This window comes from Trichomycterus rosablanca, chromosome 25 (genome assembly GCF_030014385.1).
Source record: "Trichomycterus rosablanca isolate fTriRos1 chromosome 25, fTriRos1.hap1, whole genome shotgun sequence".
Classification (NCBI taxonomy): Eukaryota; Metazoa; Chordata; class Actinopteri; order Siluriformes; family Trichomycteridae; genus Trichomycterus; species Trichomycterus rosablanca.
Genome location: NC_086012.1, coordinates 4,105,085 through 4,130,859, shown reverse-complemented (window position 1 = coordinate 4,130,859; position 25,775 = coordinate 4,105,085). Strand labels below are relative to the sequence as shown.

Here is a 25,775-nt window from a genome sequence, read left to right as displayed (position 1 = left end):
TCCAGGAGTATTGCATTTTATAATAATGTCATTTAAAGTGTCGTCTTCCATTCTGACTGTCCCATACGTATGCTTATATAATGGTGCCGGAGGGATAAACTTTTCAGAAGGGATCTTGCACTTACGATCCCCCCCAACCAAACCCCCCGCCCCGTCCCGTCCCGCCCCATCCCTTCCCTGATCGTGCTCCGTGCTCCCTCTTTTGTTCTTTCTCTCTTTTGGTCTCGCTCCCCACCTGCATCTTTCTTTTCCAGGGTCTCTCAGTCTCGCTCTCCCCCCTCCTCCCCAAAATTCTACACATTTTAGGTCTGTGGGCGCAGAACCAATTTCTCAGGCGGAATTTAAATAACTGGGGTAAATGGATTGCTCATATTAGGCTGATGGTACACATTAATATTTAAGCAATTCTTGTAAATGAAATGCTGTGTAGAAACAACTGTTGAATACAGTGCTGGGTTAAAATAGAGTAGCTCTTACAGGGTGCATGTCAGAGAGCATTTTGTTGTTTTTTTAACTTGTTTTGGGTTTTTTTGTATTTCAGGATAGAATAAAAAGTAGAAATCACAGCAGCAAAGCAGGTAGTGTCTGTGCCCCCTGAACAAGGGACCTTGGTTAGTTCTTGTGTTGGTTTACATGATAATAACATGTCAGCTTGGGCTAATCTAGCTACTCAGGTTTCTTTACACCATAATAATAATAAATAATAATTATAGAGAAAATAAGAGAACATAATAATAATAATAATAAAAAATAATAATAATAGAGGAAATAGGAGAAATAATAATAATAGTGAAAATAATGATAATCATAATAATAATATAGAAAAGAGAAAATAATAATAATAATTAAAAAAATAATAATAATAATTATAGAGAAAATAATAATAATACAAATTATAATAATTATAGAGAAATTAATAATAATAATAATTATAGAAATAATAATAATAGATAAAATAATAATAATAATAGAGAAAATAATAATAATTATTGTAGAGAAAATAAGAGAAAATAATAATAATTATAGAGAAAATAATAATAATAATAATAATAAGAGGATAAATAGGATTCTAAGACATCTCATAAGGCAGATTATTTAGACACACTGGGATTGCCTTTACTGCTAAGGAAGTATCGGATGTTCCCTCGTTATTCAGTCAGATTATCACTCAGAAATAAGGCACCTCAGTAGGCAGCATTTTAAGGTATCTTCTTCTCTGGAGTGTGTAGGCTGCCGTAAAATCCGTCCATGTACAGAGATCACTAGGTTTTGGACAGACCCATAGTGTATATATAGTGTTCCGGTACCTAAAGGTGTGGCAATTTGTGTAGTAAACAAGCCCTGTGACATAAAAACTTGGCTATTCTTTAAGAATCTGAATTTCATTGTGTAACCGTGTTTACTGTTTACTGAAGTCTGTCTATCAAACATTCAGAATGAAATGAAGTGTTCTCATTGTGACCTTTTAAAAGGGCCCCATGTACTCATTAAGATAAGAGCCAGCACCACTCAGACCTCCTCCAAAATGACAAAGTGCTCTCTCTCCGTCTCTCGCCGTCTCTCGCCGTCCCTCTCATGTCCTCGATGCTTCACCCCCACGCACATCCCACGACAGCACGACTCCCGTGTTCCCTCTATCTCCTCCGCTCTTATCACGCTTGTCTTCCTTCAGTCGTCTCGACACTCGCATTCCGCCGTCACCGACACGAAGGGTTCACAGCCCGGCATGGTGTTGGAGACGCTCTCAGATCTCAGAGTCTTCGCTCCGCTTCAGGACGGACGTTAGTGATGGAGAATTTGTAAATGAATCGTTTGTTTAAACTGAATCTTTGTCATGAATCAGCCAAGATTGGGGAATTTGTGAACGAGTCGTGTGTTTGAACTGAATCTTTTTTTATGAATCAGCCAAGATTGGGGAATTTGTGAACGAATCGTTTGTTTGAACTGAATCGTTTTCATGAATCAGCCAAGATTGGGGAATTTCAGAATGAATCGTTTGTTTGAATTGAATCATTTTCATGAATCAGCCAAGATTGGGGAATTTGTAAATTAATCGTTTGTTTGAACTGACTCATTTTCATGAATCAGCCAAGCTTGGGGAATTTGTGAACGAGTCGTGTGTTTGAACTGAATCTTTTTCATTAATCAGCCAAGATTGGGGAATTTGTGAACAAATCGTTGTTTGAACTGAATCGTTTTCATGAATCAGCCAAGATTGGGGAATTTCAGAATGAATCGTTTGTTTGAATTGAATCATTTTCATGAATCAGCCAAGATTGGGGAATTTGTAAATTAATCGTTTGTTTGAACTGACTCATTTTCATGAATCAGCCAAGCTTGGGGAATTTGTTAACAAATCGTTTGTTTGAACTGAATCTTTTTCATGAATCAGCCAAGATTGGGGAATTTGTGAATGAATCATTTGTTTGAACTGAATCGTTTTCATGAATCAGCCAAGATTGGGGAATTTCAGAATGAATCGTTTGTTTTAATTGAATCATTTTCATGAATCAGCCAAGATTGGGGAATTTGTAAATGAATCATTTGTTTGAACTGGATCATTTTTTTATGAATCAGCCAAGATTGGGGAATTTGTGAACAAATATAGTCATAATTGTAAGTTGCTTTGGATAAACTGCAAATGCAAAATCAGCCCACACTGAATGTCCCAACTTTTTTAGAATTGAAGTTGCCAAAGGTCATAGATTCTAAATGGATTCAAATCCAACATTCTGACAACCACTGACGTGAAAGAAAGCTGTATAATGTAATGAGATGTATGGCGTACAGAAACAGGGCTTTATGTTGAAGTAATTGTATTCAGATGCACTTATTGATTTCAGTCCTCCTACGCCAAGCAGTATTGGCAGGTACATTATGATGGTAATCCGGCTCACAGTGTAGCACTGGAGGACTTGATTAATACCTAAATGACACACACACCCTCTCACGGGTTATAAGATTATAGGATCTACACTTGCTGGAATGGATAATAGCAGCAGACGATGTCAGAAGTGATATACGTACTGCGATGCTGGGTATGTGTGTATGTGTGTGTGTGTATGAATCCAGTGCAATACATGTAAATTGATGTCAGAAGGGCCGAGGAGGACGTATAAAGTTGATTTGATGGTCGGGAAATGCATCTCGGGCATGAGTCAGGGGCAAAGAGGATTTAACAAGGGTCTTACCACACTACTGGATTACCATCTTGGCTCAACGATCTGGCAACATCCAATTAAGTAGTCGCGCATTAGCGTACAACATGCGCACAGCTTTAGCTTCAGCAGCGATGTGTAAGGAAGACAAACAGAAGTATTAATTACAGATACATGTGGAGCTTTCAGACTGGATTCGATGGTTATTCCACACAAATGCAGATTCGTCTCACTTTGATGACGTCTTATTGCACCGCTCAAGCCAACACACGTTGAGTTTAAGGGTACAAATTTCTCGACGAAGGGCGTCAAACTTCAAAGATTTCAAGTTTAGGGGACGTCGAGTTACAAGGTACCAGTGTATTAAATTATGACCAATTTATTCACTATGTAAAAATGTGCAATCTGGGAGAGCAAACAAAAGGAACAGCCGGAGTATCACTGTGTTGTAACTGCATCCCAGTCCCAAAGACACGACTGAACATTGTTTGCAAACACAGAGTAATTATTCCTACACCAGGCCAGGAAAGTTATCATGCACAGACCTTTTTTCTAAACGAAATCTGAGAGTTTGTCATAAAATGAAAAACAACCTTAAAGCATTTGAACTAATGTTAGTTTATTAAGTTTGGAAATGTTTAGAGAGTCACTTTTCTTAGATGTGTGAACATTTGGCTGAACTGAGCGGTCTGTGGGCAACGATCTGTCAATATCTGCTTACAGCTGAAATATTCCATTATTTTCATTTTGGGGAGTTGGAAATCTGAGACGTTTTGTATAATATTGCATGATGAAGAGCTCTACATGAAAAATCAGGTCGTTGGTACAGATGAACGCTGGGTAAACTATAACCCCAAATAAAGAAAAAGTTGGGACAGTATGGAAAATGCAGATAAAATAAAAATGCAGTGTTTCTTACATTTACTTTGACTTTTATTTGATTGCAGATAGTTTGAACCTGAGATATTTCATGTTTTATCTGCTCTACTTCTTTATTTCATTTATTAATAAACACCCATTCCTGCATTTCAGGCCTGCAACACATTCCAAAAAAAGTTGGGACAGGGGCAATTTAGGGCTAGTAATGAGGTGAAAAAACTAAATAATGATGTGATTCCAAACAGGTGATTGTAATCATGGTTTGGTACAAAAGCAGCATACAGGAAAGGCTGAGTCTTTGATGAGCAAAGATGATCAGAGGATCTCCAGTTTGTCAACAAATGTGTGAGAAAATGATTGAAATGTTTAAAAACAATGAACCTCAAAGAAAGATTGGAAGGGATTTGCATATTTCTCCCTCTACAGTGCGTAATATCATTAAACCATTCAAGGAATCAGGAGGAATTTCAGTGCATAAAGGCCAAGAGCGCAAGCTTAAGCTGAACGCCCGTGATCTTCCATCCCTCAGACGGCGCCGCATCAAGAACCTCCACTCAACAATAGCTGATATGACCACATGGGTGAGGGATTACTTTGGCAAACCTTTATCAAGCACTACAATACAGAGTTACTGCACAAATGATACTTAAAACTTAAGTGTGCAAAAAAGAAGCCTTATGTTAACCATGTCCAGAAGCGGCGTCGACTTCTCCGGGCTCGGCAGCATCTAGGATGGACCATCACACAGTGGAAACGTGTATTGTGGTCAGATACTTCAAAGCTTTCTCAGAACAGTGACTGCTGTTCTAGCTGAAAAGATCACATAGAGGTCACTGTTTTAAGTCGGACGTCCAACAAGCTCATGATCGGGTGTCTAAATACTTTTGGTCATATAGTGTATCTCCAACAGCAAGGTGCTCATGAGTCTGACACTGGGTCGGTCCTTTTTCGATGTTGGAACACAACGAAGGCCGTCAATATCTGGTATGGACTAGCAGAAGGGTGACCGTGGATCACATGGCCTGCATCAAATCACTTGATGTACAGGTTGTGCGTAGCGCAGGCCAGTCAAAGTGCCCATGCTAGCCCCTCCAAAAGCACCTATAAACCTATAATGGGCATGCAGGCATCAAAATTGGACATCAGAGCAATGACAGTTGGTCGGCTGGTCAGACGAATCTTGGTAACTCTAAGACTCGTGGAAGATTTGACCCAACAAGTAGCAACAATGCTAAAGGTAAAGGAGCTTCCTAAAGTTCTCAGGAACAAAATTATCAATCGTTGGGGGGTGGGGGGCTGCAACCCCCCAACAAACACCTTCAGAACAATTGATTAATTATCTGCAAGTTTAGGGTTCAGCCCCACTGACTAGCTTTGAGATAAACTGGAACATCAGTTGAATCTTTATTGACCAACCTCAGTGCCCAGCCATACAAATGCTGTCATCTTTTGACTAAATGGGACTACATGGAACCACAAGTGATTGACTCCTGACTAAAGTTGCACACTTGAGTTCTTGATGTAATTGTGGACTAATGATAGGATAAGAAGTTGCAGGATGTTGCAGGATGAGTCGAAAGCAGCAGGAACAACAATTTCTATTTGTGAACGAATTAGACAGTTGCACTGAATCGTGTCCAGTGTTTACTGGTGGTGCTGGCAACCCTGACTGAAATTTCCAGCAACGTATGACCCTAACGTCGTCGTTTCCATCATGTTGTAATGATTTCATGCACCGAAAATGGCTGCATTGTTATTACGTCTGCAACCTAAATTGGTCTCGGCGGTCTCGAAAGGTCTCTCTAACTGCACGAGCAACGAGCTCGAGCGTAATGGCAGCGTAATTGGCCAAGGGAGTGCTATTGGAGCCAGGTTTAGGTCGGCATCTCACAGACTCTGACCGCGTTTCGCACCTTTGAAGTCGGCCTTTCATCTCTCCAACCCCATGATGTCTGTTGTCTTGTGTCTGATGGTGTGTGGACTTCTCTTTTCGATGCACTTAATATAAAACAAAGGCAAACCTTTAGAGAGTTCAGATCTCTTTTTAACCCCCCTCTTCACACACACACACACACACTGAATTCTGTATTTTTTTGTCTTTTAGTCTAGCTGTCATGGCATGTCCAGGGTTTCATTCAAAAGTAATTGACCATACTCCCTCTGTGTATATCAAAAGCTTTAAGACACACCAGTTATTATAAGACTACATTACTTCCTGTAAAAGGCAGGTGGCATAGTAGCACAGCAACATGGGTCCTAGGTACCAGGGTTCGATCCTTACCCCCCATTATTGTCTGTAAGATACACCTCCCAAACATATGCCACCAAGTGGCTACCTCAAGCTGACCTTAGAGTTGACTTATTGGGGAAATGTGATCGTTTTACCCTATCCAGGGTGTTTTTCTGCCTTGCACCTTGCCCTGACCTCACAATGGTCTCAAATTCCAACAGATACCACCAAAATGTTGTGGAAAAACCCTTTCCAGAAGAAGGAACAGAGTTCTATGCTGTATAGAGGCGATTCCAAACGTCCAATATCCATTCCATCCCATAAAATAGTATTTTGAACAAGTTTCTGCTCAGGTGTCCACATACTTTTGGTCATGTACTGTTCGACTGTACGACATTCTGTTTTTTTTTTTTACATTTTGGTGTGTATCTGTTGGAATTTGAGGCCATTTGTGAGGTCAAGGCAAGGTGCAAGGCAAAAAACAGTAGTCTGATTTCGCCAGTAAGTCAAATCTAGGGGCAGTTTGGAGAAGCCACTTAGTGGCATATGTTTGGGAGGTGAGGATCGAATCCTGGTACCTAGGACCCATGTTGCTGTGCTACTATGCCACCTTCCTTTTACAGTCTGTCTTTAAAAGATCACGCCACCTCTTTGCCGCCACCGCTTTCGTTTAGACGTGCTCTCCCTGAGCAATCCTGAGAGCCAAGTGCCCACTTGAGTGGCTGAGTCAGCCAAATATTACGGTGCTAAATTTAGCAACAGATCAACAGACCCAACACGGACCATGAAACGAGACTGCTGTACTACGGTCATTTTGTTAGGGCTATCCTGAGGTCCTGAGGGCAAACGGTCAGTCTCCAGAGATTCGACTGCCCCCCTCATCAGGTATCGTTTCTTAGCCCGGTGCATCTGCCACATGGTTTCATGAACCTATTCAGTGGGAATTCACATCGCTGAGTGGCGGAGAAGTCAACCTGCTGATGGGGCCTGGGGGGGGGGGGGGGAAGTAGAGGAACGACAGACAGCGAGCAGATGGAGGAATAGGAAGAGGGAACAGGATTGGGGATGTGGAATGTAGGCTTCTGTAGTTTGTAGCTTCTGGTGTCTGGATTGAAGGGGCAGCTGATGTGACACGTTGTTATTTTATGCCGTTTTCTGATAATACACTGTGGTTAAAAGTATGTAGACACCCGTCCGAATTAATGAGTTCCCACTTTGAGTGAGTTTCCACTTGAGCAGGAGGGTCTGTGTCCTGATGAACCAATGGCATCTAAACAAACCAAACCCAGCACGTGATGGTGTCGGTGTGTGTCGAGGAGGAATTTCTGGTACTTTTTTTGTCATATATACACTGATCAGCCATAACATTAAAACCACCTCCTTGTTTCTACACTCACTGTCCATTTTATACCATATAGAAGCACTTTGTAGTTCTACAATTACTGACAGTAGTCCATCTGTTTCTGTTTCAGCAGGTATTATTTACGTAGTGGATCATTCTCAGCACTGCAGTGATACTGACATGGTGGTGGTGTGTTAGTGTGTGTTGTGCTGGTATGAGTGGATCAGACACAGCAGCGCTGCTGGAGTTTTTAAACCACTCACTGTCAACTCTATTAGACACTCCTACCTAGTTGGTCCACCTTGTAGATGTAAAGTCAGAGACGATCGCTCATCTATTGCTGCTGTTTCAGTTGGTCATCTTCTAGACCTTCATCAGTGGTCACAGGACGCTGTCCACGGGGCGCTGTTGGCTGGATATTTTTGGTTGGTGGACTATTCTCAATCCAGCAGTGACAGTGAGGTGTTTAAAACTCCAGCAGCGCTGCTGTGTCTCATCCACTCATACCAGCACAACACACACTAACACACCACCACCATGTCAGTGTGAACTGCAGTGCTGAGTGATCCACCACCCAAATAATACCTGCTCTGTAGTGGTCCTGCGGGGGTCCTGACCATTGAAGAACAGCATGAAAGGGGGTAACAAAGCATGCAGAGAATGTTTTTTATTGAAACCGGTTGAAATTGAAACCTGTGTATTTAGAATTAGCTTAATGGATGTGGGAATATTATGCTATTTATTTTGCTGGTTGTGTAACTTTTACTATGGTCGGTATCCGAGTGTTTATTTTTGTCAGCGCTGAGGAGAAAAATCTCAGTGTTTCATAAACTTTTTTACATGTGGTGATATTGTTTGTACTCGTGTCTGCTCCAATTTGCAAGCCAAGCTAGAAGAAAAGTACAGCTTGTTATAGTTGTGCATAGTGGAAAATATCTCCCAGTCCTGAGAGATGATATTCTCGCTATATTTACTGGAGGGCAGAAGAGCTGGAAATGAGTCAGATAGAGAGGAGCAGGGTGAGGGGGCTCTAATCTGCCCGGTACTTCACTGTCCTCTTCCAGTCATCCCCTTGCTCTCTTCATCCTCGCTGAGGCGAAAGGAAAGAAGCCTCCCATTGAGGCCTCATGTTAACAGCTATCCAGATGTAAGTCAAATTTAAGTCCATTAGCGGGTTTTAAACCAGTACTGCAGGGGTGATAATTACTCACAGGAAACGAAGGCGAATGTGGTGTTTTTATAGACTGAAGTTACTCAATAAACATACAGGATTTAGCTTAAAGTCTAATCAAATGTACTAATTATAGCAGGTTATATGCGGTCAGCTTTTAAAACAGTTTTCCAGATCTCTGGAACAAACACAATATATGGTCAAAAGTATATGGACACATGATCTTAAGCAGTAATATGGTGTTGGCACCCAGATTTTCTGGAAAGTCATCAGTGGGAATTTGTGCCCATTCATTAAAAGAGAGTGTTTGTAAGGTCAGGTACTGATGTTGGGCAAGAAGGTCTGGTTTGCAGTCGGCCTTTCATTTTATTTATTGTTTTACATTTACATTTTTCAGCATTTAGCACATGCTTTTTATCCAAAGCGACTTACAGTACTGTGACAGTATATTTTCTAAGCAATTGAGGGTTAAGGGCCTTGCTCAAGGATCCAACTGTGGCAACCTGGCAGTGGTGTGAAAGAGCAGTGGCTTGAAAGAGCGACCTCTTGATTACTAGTCCAGTACCTTAACCCCTAAGCAACAACTGATGAACTTATTGAATATGAACTTATTGATGCCGCAAACTAGCCATATTTAAATGGGGAATTGGATGGCCATGCCGTAAAGCTAGATGACATAATAGGACTTATGTCACCAGATTTGTCGTTTAATTTGCTGTATGTATATTTTGACCCAGCAGCTGATTGCCTTTAATCATTAAACACCACATGATATACAAAAGAAAACAAAAATAACACCACAATACATTTTTTGCAGTGGGAAACACCCTGGAATCACTGGGCGCAATGCAGCAACGCACCCCAGACAGGACACATGGCCATTCATGCGTGTATGTAGTCACCCAACCGGCTGATAGCACTTTTCACTGTGAGCAGTCCATTCAATTTAAAGAGAAAAGTTCATTTGTATTTGATATTATTAAAAGCTTAATGTTTTGCTATTTTGCTGCCACTGGTCGGGTTTGGTCTCCCCTAACAGAACCAGTAAAGATGAATAATTCAGTAGCACTGGCGTCTGAGTCCAACTCGAAGACCTGATACACAGGCGTGCTTTATTCCTCAGAGCGGTATTAATTAATAGCTTCAAACACCGCTTTGTATTAAAACCAGGACCGTTTGCTGCTAATGGAGTGGAAGAGGGACGTTCGGCTTTGCAGCTGGCGTCAGATTATTAAAAATGAATTGATGAGCCACAGGACACATAAAACGGACTGTTTTAGAAATAAAACATCATTTTCTTTTATAAATAAATAAAAGGAGTCCTGTAGTAAAGACTATGTGGGTCATTATCTGAAAAGACTGAACCATATGGACTAAATAAAAGTTTGGTCTCATTTTCTGAGAATCAGCATTCATGTACATCATATGGCTAAAAGTACGCGAACACATGACCATTACACCTATACTCACTGAGCATTTTATTAGGAACACCTGTCTTGAAATGCTGCACCTACCAAATAGATTCACTGTGCAATTACTGTTCAAAAGGAGCTATACGAAATTCCCTTTTTGGTAAATTAGATGAGTTTACACTGAAATAAGACCACAAATCTGACCTTTAATTAAAGTAAATTTATTCTACTGATCAAGAAATAATAAATGCAGGCGAATAAGCTGATCTCCGTTAACAGGAGCAGCCAGGAATCGTTCAGTGTCATTGCATTGCTGATGTGCTAGATCTGGTCAATAGGGGTTCTTTGGGGTCCCTTTTTACTGATTGATTGATTACAGAGCGGTGACAGTGAACAGTCAGTAAGTGTATACCTATGATTTATTAGTATGATGCGTAAAATGGACAAGGAATGTAAGTGCAAGACAGGTGTTTCCAATAAATTGCTTGGGGAGTGTATATGAGTGTATATGTTTAACACAGACATAGTGTGGCTCTATGGGAATGTAGTCCAAATAGTCCCTACAGTCGACGCTCTACGTGAGGTCAGGGCTCTGCGCAGGCCACTGGAGTTCCTGAACCACACCAAACGAACTCCGTCATCAGAATGGGTGTCCACATACTATTGGTCAAGAGTTCGTTTGCTGCCCGTGCCACACAGAGGTGCGACCGACATTTTCATACTACAGTAACGAAACCCATAAACACAGGCTTTGATGAGTTTGGTCTGGAGGAACTCCAGTAGCCTGCACACAGCCCTGACCTCAACCCCAACTAAACACATTTGGGATTAACTGGAACATTGATTGTGAGCCAAGCCTTCTTGTTTAACATGAGTGCCCGACCTTAATGAATGGGCACAATTCCCACAGACACACTACAAAGTCATGTTTGTTTTTACTGTGTTAAGTAACAGTAGTCTAAGAATGTCTAAGATAATAGTGATGAGAGCCCAGTGAGGGTGATCATGAGGGCTTTTAAGAGAGAACTCAGGGGGGTCAGGAGGTTTTAATGGGCAGGTTATTGGTTGGCAAGATCAGTGCCGATGCAACACACTTGGAGTCACATAAACCAGCACAGAAACTAAAAGTCATCATGTGCAGCCAGTGGGAATATTTGATGCATAGCAAATGATGTGCCTACTTTGAAATTATATGCAGCTGTAGCCTAGTGGTTAAGGTACTGGACTAGTAGAAAGTTGCTGATTCAAGCCCCATCACTGCCAGGTTGCTGCTGCAAGGCCCTTAACCCTCAATTGCTCAGACTATGTACTGTCACAGTACTGTAAGTCGCCCTGGATAAAGGCGTCCGCTAAATGCCCAAAAGGGAAATATAAATGAATGCCCAGTTGCATCTGATGGACCATTTTAGCTGAATTTGCCATATTATGCATATTAATCAAATGCAAAATGATGAGCTTGCTGACTATTTGCTGAGAATATAACTTACAGAACAAAGACACTATAGAAATCATGTAGAAAATGTTGTGGATTTATTATGCATCGAAAACACTGTGTTCAGGTGAGTTTACGTTTCACAGTAATGATGAAATTATATATTTTTTAAAAATGGTAAAATATCGTATTCAGTGATATTCCAGGAGATCCGAGCCTGCAGTTGAGGTGCGTTCACTTTACTGTTTATAAAAAATAATAATTATTATAATTATTATTATAATTAAATATTTAAAAAAACACCAAGATTTTTACAGTGAGCCACATGATTTTACACGGTGAAGAAATAAAATAAACTAAACAAGAAACCAAAAATGTTCCCACGATGTCATCATGAAGCACAAAACAAAATATTTCACTGTACATGTAACCGTACCGCATCGATTTATCAATTTATTTATATTATACACCCAAAAATCTCCTCAGTTTAGTCTGTACATTAATACTTGGACCTCAGTGTGAGCTGCACATGTGGATACTGGACTGAATAAAGATCTGATATGTGTGAATTCACCATTAATATGTGTGTTTTTCATCCCGGCTCAAACCAGTGGCGTAACTGAGGGGGGGGGGATTGCACTCCATGACATGAACTCAACCACCCACCTCACTGCCCCCCATTGGCTGCAGGTATTATGCATGTATTATGGCAAGCCAAACAGAAAATATATAGCAAACACTGATATATATGGAATAGAATAAAATTTGTGTGTGTGTGTGTGTGTGTGTGTGTGTGTGTGTGTGTGTGTGTGTGTGTGTGTGTGTGTGTGTGTGTGAGAAATTTGTTGAGGGGGCCCAAAATTTTTTTTGGACTGGGGCCCATGAGCTCCTATAGTCACGCCACTGGCTCAAACCCAGATGTGGTCAGGAAGGTGAGGTTCAGGAACCTGGACCTTGTATTTTAGCTGACGTCAGCTGCCAGGATGCCACCCTGTTACAGGTGATGGTGGCACGTTAGAAAGGAAAACCCTTTATTCGGTTGCAGTCTTTGCGCACAAACATCCACACGTTTCATGTCCCAAGAAACAAGATAAATCGAGGCCAGCCTCTTTATTTTTAAAGTGAATTCATAAGGTAGCAGTGAAAGCAGACGCAGATGTGTTCGCCATGTCAGACAAGAGCAGAACCTCCCAGCTGCGTGATCGCATCGTGCGGAATGTCGTTAGTCTTGGACAACTGATTCCGTCTCAGCGTTTCCATCTCAGACGCGTCCGAGTTCTTGTTTCGGGCTCCTTTTGCGCACGGAGATGCGTTTCAGTTTCACAGTTTATTGCAGAGTTTATTTGTCATAAATAGTCGGTCCTGTTATGAAGACACACGCGTCCTTCATAAGAAATATAAATAACGTCCTTGACTGCTGTCTGTTTTGTGGTTTTCGTGTCACAGTCCGAGCGCTGCCGCGTGTTTTCTGGCCTTCAGTCTGAGGTCGGCGATGCTCGAGTTCTTGTTGCTGTTCTTTGCTGCTGCGGCCGCCGCGACCACCGACGCTGCTGATGCGGATTCCGCCGCCAGCGTGGCCAACGGCAAGCCAAACGGCGGAGCCGGGAACATCATGTAGGGCGCATGCGCCGCCAGGTGAGAGTGCAGGTGATGGTGGGCGTGGGCCACGGCGCTGTCCAGCTGCAACTGCGCCTGCACCTGAAAGGAGAAGGGGGGCACGTTGCAATGACTATCCTACAGACGCACGAGTGGGGGGAGAGAGGGGGGGAGAAATACATTAACTCTACTGGAATGCAACTGCTTCAGCTAGAGCTGCCTGGGCAGTTTTAAATCGACACAGTGAGCATAGATATGCACAATTTGCACCAGTTTATATATGGGCCATTGACAGGATCATGCACTTTACACATTAGTGTGAAAAACAGCACAGACCAGGATAAGGTCTTGCCTTGGGGGTGCTGGTTTTATTCTGGATTGGTTGGTCAGTGAGTACTCTTTAATAAAGGTATATGCTGGAACAGCAAACATCTAGGCTAAGTGGCTTTACAACAACCTTGGTTGCTCTTAAGAGCCAAATATCCTGCACAGACCAAAAGGTCTTGGTGGTGACCAGCATGTTGGACAGCATTTAAAACATTATTGGGTTTTTTTGGGCACAAAACCAGTCATGACCAGTCATGACTTAAACTATAGCAATAAATCAGTATTTTGCAATGAAAAACCTGTTTGTGTTATTTTGTATACACAAGATAAGGTTATTATTTGTTTTATAGCTTTAATAATCGTCTAAATCAATTTTTAATAAGTGTAATCAACTTCACCAGCCTGTAAATGTGAACTGAAGTGTAAGTGCACCCAATACCCTGTTTATTCTTTTCTTAAAAGCATACCAAACTACACCCTAGTACAAATCTGTTAGCTGATTTATGATATTTAATATTTAATTTATTTAACGTATGATCATTACAGTTGGTCATTTTAGACCTAAAGCCTTGATTACTGTGTAAGTACAATTACACATTAGTATGGCATTATTATTGTGACATCAATACTGTGACATTTTTTAAGTCATAAGTATTAATCAGGTGTTTTTTTCCTTTGACTCAAATTATGTATATTGACAATAACAGTAATACTCATTAGTGGATGGGTAAGAAGTCCTTAAAACTATTTAATTACCTTTTTTTTATTATTATAATTTAATGTCATTTTCTAACTTCAGATCTAATTATTATAGTAAATAAAGCATTATTTAATTTCATCCTTGCGTCACTAAATATTATGTTTCAGTTGGGTTCAAGTAGGACTTTATTCAGGACTTCCAAATGATTATTTTTAACCATATTATTCAGGTTAGAGTTATAGAGGGTCTGGTGCCACCCGGAAAACCCGGGCATTAAGTGCTGGGCATCACACACACACTGTGCATTAATATACATATAGTACACTTTATATTCCAAACAAACATTAAGTGAACATGTCAATATCCTCATTGACTGAAACCAGAGACAAGGATCAAACCCAGTCCCTCAGGGCCCAGCTATACGCCCATACTGGGTACAGAATTCCATTGGAAGCCAAAATATTGATATTTCAATATTCAAATATTCAGTTTTTATATAAATGCGTCATTGAAAAACATAGTGGTGAATTGCACATCAATATTGTCCAGACTGCACACTATAGCAGGTATATATGGATATACACGTTTATATATGATTGGACTGTCATGGACGGCAGTAGATTTCTTTACTACGCCCACGAAAAGCTCTATTAATAACTTCCACTCTGTCTCATATCCTAGCACCCCAATAATGTCTGGCAAATACATTTCTGTACGTTTTCTAAACATATTTATGCTCACTGGGTACCAGCTTCACAGTGGCATTAAGAAGTAATTCTATTTGCGCACAGCAGAGGGTTCCATTATTACACAGAACTCATGATTGTAAAACTACCTTAGGAAATGTGTTAGCAGAATGCTTTTACATCTATTACCCAGCATTCAGTTCAGGCCATTTGGGCCGAGCATGTGCCAGTTCACTCTATGCACTAATTCATCAAAGAGCCCACCCTTCAGAGAACACTTGCCTGTTGGAATGGCATGCGCAAAGCTCCCACGTTGACATATGGCGCGACGCGGCACGCTTCAAACTGACTGGCGGCTCCGATGAGCACCCCTGCGAAAAGAGAAAGGGTGTTACTGGTGTTTGGGCTGTTGTAGTCTTACTCCATACCGAGCATGGTCCACGTCACCTACTGTGGTCACTGCTCCAAACGTGCGTATTAATATTTATGCCATGCGTATTTGCATGCGTACTGATGCTCACATGGGGTATTTCTGACTGAACCAAACTTGAATAAAATATGACATATTTTACATCTGCATTCTTACTGACCTGCCAACAATTATGCTGTTTTAGCCTAATATAGTGTACAGTGTTAATTTGGGAATTATAATCAAGATTACTTCTGCATAATACAGAAACAAGGATGTCATTGGTCCAAATATTTTTACCTATTTTCTTAAATGCTTCCAATGCTTTTCTTCTGAATCCTTTTGTAATTGAGGCATTACACGTCGTAAATCGTGATTGTTCCGATTTAAATACATGCATTAGTATAATTTAACTGATTCAGATTTGAAAATGAGTTCAACATATGTATTTAATTGCGAATATATTATTTAAAGGTAAATAAACTGGAAGACATGGTGATGTAAAATATTCTGTTTATGTGGCGTTGACATCACAAATAAATCAGGCACTTTTAATCGACAGTGTTTTACTTAAATCTTTAATTTATTAATTAAAGCAAAAAAGTGAGATAAAAAAAAAAAAGCAACACACCTTTGTGTAACTGATTCTCCTGTTTTCTGCACTTGGCCCTCCGGTTTTGAAACCAAACCTGCAACGAAAGAAAAATAATTAGGGACTTTTGTAATTATTATTATATTTAGTGTGATAAAAGCCTGCAATTTCCCTTTTAAATTGGGGTAAAAATATTATTGTTGTTAATTCTAGTCTGGGTTGCGGTGGGTCCTGGGGCAAGTCGGGACTACATTCTAGACATGACACCAATCCATCACTGGTCAGTCCATAATATGGGAGGGGTGAAGGTGGGTACCCAGAGGATAGTGAATATATAGTATATATAGTAATAATAATAATAATAATAATAATAACCGCAGTAATAATTTTACTACTAATAATTATAATAATTAAAATAATAATACTAATAATAGTAATACTAAATAAATAAAATAATTATAACAATAATAGTAATTATTATTGTCATTATTATTATTATACTACAACTACTACTAATACTACTACTAATAATAATAATAACAATAATAATAATAATAATAATAATTTATTATTATTATTATTATTATTATTATTATCATTATAAAAAGCAATGAACACATAATAACCAGTCTGATCCCAGTGGATCCCTGAATTATTAATAACGCAAAACCCCAGTTTTCAATTATCGGGTTTTACATCGTTATGAAATAAAAACCTTTCAGTCAAACCACAGGACAGGACGATTGGAAATGTATAAATAAAGGAGCAGAAAGAAACCCTTGATCGAAGCAGGGCTTTAAAATCGGCCCATAATAAACTGCTCCTCTCAGCACTGGTTTCATCTTTCCATCGGAGCGACAGAAGCAGCTAATCGACTTTCGGATACCAAACACCAGCATGAGATTATAGCCCTGGACATCCGATCGAGGCTATCTGACTCTCCCATTAGTAGATGAGCCAAATTAATTACCTTTATCTGCAGGAAAATTCGTGTTACTGGTTCGTTTAATGGCGCGCAGCAGCTCAGCTTAATTACTGTCATAACAAGTTCACCACAAAGCCCTTCTGAAGATCCGCGACTTTGACCCAAAAGCTTTTATTCAAAATGTTATTTTGTCGTCTGAAGCTGGGATTTGGAGATTAGGCGTCTCATTACTATGTTAATCTCTTGTGAAGCCCCTACACAGAGCTGCACAGATGAACCCGAGGCTGCTTCATCAATCTGATACAACTTTACTGTATCAGATTTACTCCAATTACACTGATGATAAACAATTAACGCAAATATTACTAATATTATTATATCAGCAGCAGTATTAAAGCCAGGATAAAAACACATAAACCCATGAACACATATACATTTATTAATAGCGTGCAAAAACATATATGAGTACATTAATTATGCGGCAATTTAATTTTACAAAATGATGCTCTGCAAGTTGGATTAAAAATGTACGCGTTTTCTACACCAGAGGTGTGTATATTGTCCAACATTATGTATTAACAAAACTGCAATTCTAACATTAATATTTTTTTTTTTTTTATCATCTTGCTTCTATAATGCCAATGTCTTTTTTTGTAATCAAATTTAGATGTTACAATTAATCTTCTGTTTATGCAAGGCGTGTTCGGTGTGGTCTTGTGTGAATGCTCCTAAAGATGAAATAAAGCATCAGATTTCTTTTTTGGGGATAAAAATTACATAATGTATGGTAATCCGCGGCCTCCCTGTGCGGGACACAATGCGTTTTCCCCCAAATGCGCGCTGGGACGCGCGGCCCGAAAACACAAGCGCTCGGTTTACTTTTTTCCAGGGAGGTCTCTTTTTTTTTGCATTCTGTATATTCAAAGATCGAATAATATTATCTGAATAGATAAAAAGAAAAAAAAACTGAAAGGACATATTGTTCGTTTTTTATCAATCACATCAAGAAGAGAAGAGATGTGCTGTGTTTGATTGTTATTAGTGCGCGGCTCTGTTGCGCTTCTCTCGTTACGCACTGACTATAAGCCCTTAACTCAGAGCGCTTATTATGTTTCTGTGCAGATGGTCTTTCCCTTTCGAGGAAAAAAAGAAGGAATGGAAAAAAAAACATGCTACAGATGTCTGTCTACTGGTGCAACGTGCAAAAAACAACCTAAATGAATTTTGTAGTCAATTATCATATAGAAATCATATAGAATTACGCAATACTATAATAAACGAGCGTTATTTTAAACACACACAGGTAACACACTTCATTTCGATATTTAATTAGAAATTCACAAAGCTGGTTCTAAAAACTGTATTGACTTTGTAATTGTGCAGTTTCTTAGATTTCACCTGGGTTATAATTATGCGTATTACATGCAGAAAATGTTTACACTGGGTCAGAACTTTATTCTCTAGGCCTCAAATTCTGTTCAAACAAGGTGCCTTTATGGTTAAATTAGCAACAATTTATCCGACATAACGTTAAACATACTACCAAGGATAGAATTATGTTTTTTTAACAGTTTTACTATTTTCAAATATGGTGAAACATTGCACCAAATTAAGCAACGTGATGCACCGAGTGTCCAGATAACAGAAGCTACATAATAAGCGACTTAACAACTGCTTAGTCCCACACACCGTACAGTTATTACACTATTAAAAATGTAAATTATGTCTCAAATGCACAAGTACTTATTATTAAAAATACCAAGAAGAATTAAAGCAAATAGGTGAACTGACACAAGCCGAAAAACGAATAAAAAATAAATTATGTTTTTTATCTTATTATTTAATTATAAATACTGTGTATTATAATTTAATGCTGTTTTGAGTTTTCTATTTATTCTGCATAAGCCCAACTGTTTTTGTGTTGGCTGCTAAATCGTTTTATTTATTTTTCTATCAAACAATTCTACTGATTAATAATTCATGCAAAAAGCATTGCATTAAAAATTCCAACATAAAACAATCCGATGCATTAACAGAGCCAGCTCTGCTCTGATCTGCTCTGCTTAATAATACACATAAGCAGCTACATGTATTTCAGTTTCTTGGTGGAATTAAATGTTATATTAATATTAGACAAACAGGAGAACGAAGAATAGGAAATAAAACAAACAAAAAAGACTAGGCTTAAATAAGTAAAACGATATAATGCATTTTCCATTGATAGTACAGCAAAATGCATTTAATACGATACATAACTGCTCTGATATTTTATTTATTCACTATCATTTATTGTAATTTGCTTTTTTTTTTGAACTTCAGCTCTTTTGCCCATAACTGACTAACATAATGAACCCATTCTATCCAGTTGTTTATTTACAATTAGTCACTTTAAATGTATTATGTTATATTGTTTATTTATTTTATAAGGGTACCATAATATCTTTCTCAGAGCTCCAAAAAGGTAGAAAGGTGTTAAAGGTGAGGCGTTACCTGGACACGCGCTTCAGACAGCCCGAGCCTCTGACTGAGCTCCTCCCGCATAAACGCGTCCGGATAGTGCGTCTCATCAAACAGCCTCTCCAGCTCGTTCAGCTGCTCCAGGGTAAAGTTAGTCCGACTTCTCCTCTGCTTGATCTTGGTTTGCGTCTCGTCCTCCATCGGCTTCGTGTCTTCTTTACGTTCTTTTGCATCCATTATACCTTTACAGAGAGTACAGGTCATGAATATTCTAGTACACTATATCAGTACAGTACAGCATGTTGGGTTTGGGCGCAGATATAAATAAAACGCAGTATTTAATGCACTAATGTGGTTGGCGTTTGGAACAGAGCCGTCAAAACACATGATCTGAGAATTTACCAACAAGGATCATAAGCTCAAGCCCTACAGCTTAACCATCAGCCGAACTAGACTTCAGTCAGGCTATCAGTCGAGGGTGTTTTGTCCTCCTAAGAAGAGCTCTTTAATTATTTACCCCCTTATACATATGCACCCTGGCCCACCACACATGCCTGTGCAAATCTGTTCCCCCTCTTTTTTTCTGTAGCAGTAATAAACAATAAATAAACAGTATTGATCTTGGACCCCCCCAAAAAAGGAAAATATATATATAACACAGCTTTCTTAAATAGTCTTTCCAAAACAATATAACCAGGCTAGACTAGATTTTTTCTCCTCTCTCCACACGTGCAGTTAGTGTTTTATTGAGATCTAGATCATTAGAATGTAACCACAGGCTACAGATGTATTATGAGCATGTGTGTTTTGTATGACTGCGACAAGCTGGACAACATTTATGTTAAATCAATAATAACGAAATCAGTTGATTGAAATTGTAAAATCGATAGGTTACATAAATAAAATAGGCGTGTAAAGGATCGCATTTGTATACCTAGAATGTTTATTCTGTTCAAGAATGTTCAAGTGCATCTTTTTATAAATTAAATATATATATTTCTAAGTATTTGCATTTTTGTTTGGCTTTTTATGACGGTACAAAATTACAATGCATATGTATATTTGTATTTGTTGCATATAACTAAGGATTTTCTTATTCTAGTAAATTATTATTGTTGTTATTATTCTTATTGTTTTGCACTTGACCTTATTCCATCATTCGTTATAAATAGGTAAGGCTGTTTAATTTCTGTAAACCTAATTCATATTTTTGCATTTTTTATTCAACAGATATGTGTGCACATAAAAAACCTACATGGTTAATATCTAACAATATTTAATTAATGCTTGTAAATAGTCAGGACTGCATATTTATTTTCCTTAGTTTGCTCTATTTTCATAGCTTATATTTACACACTATAATCCATTGCAATGTTTGGTTAAATTCGTGCACCTTGCTCACATAAATATAAAAAATCTTTTATTTACATTATACGAGTGTTTACATTTTATATTGTATGTGTTTTGTATTGTTCTAAATGTTTGTACGTGTCATTTTGAAAATATCTAATGCTAAAGCATGCAGCAATGATTAGACTATTAATTCTATATTGTGTTAGAATCTGTGAGCCTTTTCAGAACACACGTGTCTATTTTATATTTTATATATATATATATATATATATATATATATGCCATTTTTATGATCGTGCATGTACAGTATTATTTACATAGAAATAGAAGTCTACATTAAAATGCAAAGGTGTTCTTGTATCGTGTGGTAGAATTTGTGAATGTTATTTGAAAACATGTAATGTACGTGCATTATTATTTAGGATAGTTGTGCATGTTAAAATGCATTTAATGCAGAATCCTTGCACGTGCATGCATGGTGAAACAATGATTTGATGAGCTTTTTAGTTGCAACATTTGGAAGCAAAAGTGTGCAAAATAATAATTATATATAAATAAAAATACAGCACTTACTGTCGGTAAGTTTGGGACTCCCCGTGTCCCTCGTCCTCTCCTGTCCCGTCATGTCCATCTCTCTGATGGGTGAACGTGCGGCTCCTCGCGCTATAATGCTGGCGTCCTCGCGACCTGCTTCCACCGACATCGCGTCCCTGCCTCTGGCCGAGCCCGTCTCCAGCACCTCCCGGTACGTGATCGCCTCCTTCTTCTCCTTCACTTTCTGATCAAAGGATTTGGACACGAAAGCGGTGAGTTCTTCCATCACTGTTCCACAGAAGAAATGGAGAGGAAAGCGCCAGAGCTTCTATTCTGACTCACTTTCTCAAGCTCAGTTCCTCAACAGCCGGCGATGAGACATCAATGGCGCGTCTTATGTTATTGTGCAAACTGATGCGGGTTGTTAACTCTCGACAGTGCAAAGATCTCTCCCGATTCCTCGTCTGGTCGCGGGGAGTTACAGACCTGCTGCTCGCTGAGCCGATTTAAGTCACACTATTTATACTTTGCAACGCCTGGCCCCTTGATCTGTGCAAATTACCTCCCCTTAGGAAGCACGGATGATGCCCCCCCCCCCTTCCTTCTCTTCTCTACTCCGTACAGCCGCGCACCAGCGGAGGAGGGAGGGGGGGGGGGGGGGGGGGGGGGGCATAACAACCTATCAGGCTCAGCTCATCCTCATCAGAGCGCTATTGGCCATCGATCCAGGATTGACAAGACGGACAAATTAATGCAATTAAGCGCAGGTTTCGTTTAACTGTCCGGAGCTGGGGTCACTTCATTTTAAACACAGGGGAGGCGGACAGAGGATGTGCACAAAAATAAAAAATGACAAGGATCTGACGTCCAAAAACAATATGTGTGTTATTGATCCTGGATGAAACAAGGCTGCAAAAATAGTCAAGTAAAGATTTTACCAGCTTAACCCTTTAATGGTGTGCTTAACAATTTGCGTGTAAATACTTTGCTGTATTTAAGCTGAATCTACTCATTGGTGGACATGTGTTCAACTTCAAATATAGTGGTAGATGGTTTTAAGAAAACAGCCTTTCTCAGCTGAAAATCATTCATTAAAGTTGCATCATTTTTGTGATTTTTGTGCACTAGTAAAAAAAAATATTAATTGTTTGTCGTTGGTCTGGTCACCAGAAACTAGTGCTATATATATATAGTATAGTACTAAATATTTTAGACAGTATAATGTTTAAATAAAACTATAACAAAAATATATAAACGCATGGACATATTATACATCTAATGTGAATGGTTTTTTTTTCAGCGACAAGCTTAACAACAGTCAATTTAGATCAAGAGCAAGTTCACAGACCAGTGGAATCCACTGACTACAATAAAAAAATGTATTGTAATTAATTATAATGCAACAATAGCTAAAAATTAACACGTCATTTAATATAAACACAATGCAACAGCAGATCAAAGCACACGTATATGTTGAAATTATGACGCAACAATTGATACAAATGAATAAAGCGTAATTGAATTATGACGCCACAATAACAAGCGCGCCACACACACACACACACACACACACACGCACACGCACACACGCACACACACACACACTTAGTCAGATGCAAATATTAGTCCAAAACTAAGTAAATACTCTTTATTAATGTTGTTCAAGTGAATACTTTATTTTATCCAGGGGCTCCGAAGCAAACAGTTTAGCAGACAGAACATGTTATAAGTGTAATAAGTAATAAGTAAGTAATATGTAAATCAGCCTTTAACTACACATTTAAATTCCCAAAGCTGCAGCATTTAAGTCTCGTTTAAACTGAGGTTTAATTGCGGAGTATTTTGTCAGGATTTTGCGCTGCAGGTGGTTAATTAGCCTCGTTTAAACTACCCACAAATCTGGAATTATTGCATAGTTGTGAAAATGAATAAATAATGCAGAATTTGCGGCGAAGGTAAACAAATGCCTTTGGGGGTCTGGCAATTTAAAGGAAATTAAAAAGACAAAATACAGCAGGATACGGGAGCAGGAATATTACTGCATCAGTGGAAGCCAAACTGGAGGCGCTTATTGATAATCTATATAAAATTCCTCTTTCAAACAACTGGTCCTATTAAATATTTATACTGGCTTCAGAACACTTGGCAGTCACAATGTTTATTTACGTCCAAAAAAATATATTTTCTTTTTCTTTTTGTATTTTGCTTATTAGGAGATCAGTATCAAGTACAAGGCATGTCTCTTATAGAATCATGTTTAGATCTAACTGCGCACTTTTATATTCCGAACTAACTCGACTTTTAGGTATTTTCTTTATTTTTTCTTAATAAACGATACTATTGCCACCCTATTTACTTAAACTGTGGAATTTTCACTTTTTACTTTTTCACTTTTGACATTTTCTTTCTTTTAAAACCATTTTAAAGAATTTCTATTTAAAACAAGAGTGGAATATTTATTTAACATGTGCACTCAGTGCATTCAGCCCGATTTAAACACAACCCGACACCACTGTTATGTTCTTAATATAAGAAATAAAAAGTAGATCTATTATACTATTTTTATTCCTGTGTTAATGTTGTCAACATGTTTTATTTGTTATAACAGTAATTAAATCATATGAATATATATTTTTAGATCAGTATTTATATTAGGCATGCGTTTGTGCTGACCAAGACAGCATTTGGCATAGTTGAGGTATGTGTTATTTCATGCTTTAGATTCCTTGGTACTCAGTCTAAACAAACACAAAATAATGGCTTATTAATGAGACTTTAGCACTGTTAGTAAAATACGGCTACTTATTAAGATAATTATTATTAAGTTATTAAATATTATTTACCCAAAGTTATAACATCAAACACACTAAGTCGCATAATTGGTCTATACTGCATACAATCCTACAGGTAAACTCAAAAGTTTACGTACACTTTAAGGGACATGTCATAATAAGTCATATTTTCTTTTTTAAGTTTTCTGTTAATGTTCTTTTTTGACAGAATGAATGAATTATGTCCTTCTTTGTTTAAAAATGTCTTATTGTTGGTTTCCCAGAAATAAGCAAATCTTCACTGGTTCAAAAATATCCATACAGCAACTTATTATTATGGCCTTTCATCCTAATTTCTTATAATTTATTTATTTTTGTGCTCACATAATTAGGACTAGTTAGACTGCACTTATAAAAAGTACATTGTACACAAAACAGAGATTTACAATCTGCTTAGAGGGAATTTCTTCAGGTCTGCGAAGAATTAGAAGTCATTGAAACTTTAAAAAGCCGTTAAAAAGCCAAAGCATCTGGTTCAAACTCTGAACCTGAAGGTCTGAACCACTCACACTTCATGGTCTGTTTATAATGATTCTTAAAACACACCTCAGCATGTGGATACATGCTCTCTTCACACAGCTGAATATGAGTGAATCAGTAACTACTGCGAATAAAAGTGAACAAATACATGTGAGTGAATATTGGTGATTAAGTGAATTAAGTGAACAGTAATTATGCATATGCACTCATGAGTGAATGAGAAAATACATAAATACAAAATATAACAAATAAGGAAACTTTAGTTTATTGACAAAAGTTTGTGGTTAATTGGAGACAGATCTGGACTTCAGGCAGGCCAGTCAAGCACACACACTCTGTTCATAAAGCTACACTGCAAAATACAGCAAGGTTGGTAAGAAAAAAACATTAAAAATCATTTCTTTGTACCTCTGTCAGTTAAATGAAGGTAGAAGAGAATGAACAAATCACAGATTCTTGTTAAATGGGTTTTGTAGAAGTTAGTTAGTAAAGATAAGAAATAGGAGTGCATCAATAAATTCATAAGTGAATATAAGTAATTACAGTAAATAACTGAATATGACTAAATAAGTAAATATATGAAAATATAAAACAAATAGAACTAAACAAAAGTCAGATTAAGAAAATAAGTGAATATAAGTAAAAGAAAAAGGTAAACAAAAATATTAATATACATTATATGGACAAAAACATTATTGTGTTTAGTCACAAGAATAGCCAACAGGTGTAGGACAGACAGACAGACAGATAGATACATGGCTGGATTACTGACCGGGCCAGTGGGGCCAGCGCCCAGGGGCCCTTGAGGTCAGGGGGGAGGGGGGGGGGGTATTTTGCGATGCCTATCAACATTTATGATACAATATATTTTTATTTCCGAGGGCCCTCCATTTTAAGGATCCTCTGACTATTAGGGACTTTGACCCCAGGGCCTCTTGGGGGCCCTAGCCATGCTTTTGGGGCCCCTAGCCATGCTTTTGGGCCCTAGCCATGCTTTTGGTCCCCTTATGAAAATGGATGAGGCGTTGTGGCACTGCTCTGACTTCGACTTCTGGCTATTAGGGGTCCTAGGAAAGAGGGGGGCATATTTTGCCCAGGGGCCCAGACTATCCTTAATCCGTCCTTGGATAGATACTGTATAGACAGACAGACAGACAGACAAATAGACAGATAGATAGATAGATAGATGGATGGATGGATGGATGGATGGATGGATGGACGGACGGACGGACGGACAGAAAGATAGATAGACAGACAGACA

The 25,775-nt window shown here is 38.6% G+C and overlaps 1 protein-coding gene across 2 annotated transcripts; it reads right to left on the bottom strand.

Annotated features, from left to right (window-relative positions):
• Positions 1-11,719: 11,719 nt before the first annotated feature.
• Positions 11,720-21,493, bottom strand: shox2 (shox homeobox 2). Of its 2 annotated transcripts, none has more exons than XM_062987854.1 (5): positions 21,243-21,493; positions 19,350-19,558; positions 15,974-16,031; positions 15,216-15,304; positions 11,720-13,358 (listed from the first exon to the last, which is right to left on the bottom strand). In XM_062987854.1, exons 1-5 carry the CDS (start codon positions 21,487-21,489, stop codon positions 13,065-13,067), a joined length of 897 nt encoding a protein of 298 aa, XP_062843924.1. In that variant the 5' UTR covers positions 21,490-21,493; the 3' UTR covers positions 11,720-13,064. The 2 variants fall into 2 exon arrangements, with proteins under 2 accessions (XP_062843924.1, XP_062843925.1); XM_062987855.1 differs by having other exon boundaries at positions 11,720-13,322.
• Between the last annotated feature and the right edge of the window lie 4,282 nt (positions 21,494-25,775).

Bases quoted from the DNA above. Each gene is read 5' to 3' on its own strand.
- shox2 (XM_062987854.1), bottom strand. From the start codon at position 21,489: ATGGAAGAACTCACCGCTTTCGTGTCCAAATCCTTTGATCAGAAAGTG. The intron at 16,032-19,349 runs GTAACGCCTCAC...CTTTCGTTGCAG, and splicing joins TGTCTGAAGCGCGTGTCCAG to GTTTGGTTTCAAAACCGGAG. The intron at 15,305-15,973 runs GTGTGTTGCTTT...CTCTTTTCGCAG, and splicing joins GGAGAATCAGTTACACAAAG to GGGTGCTCATCGGAGCCGCC.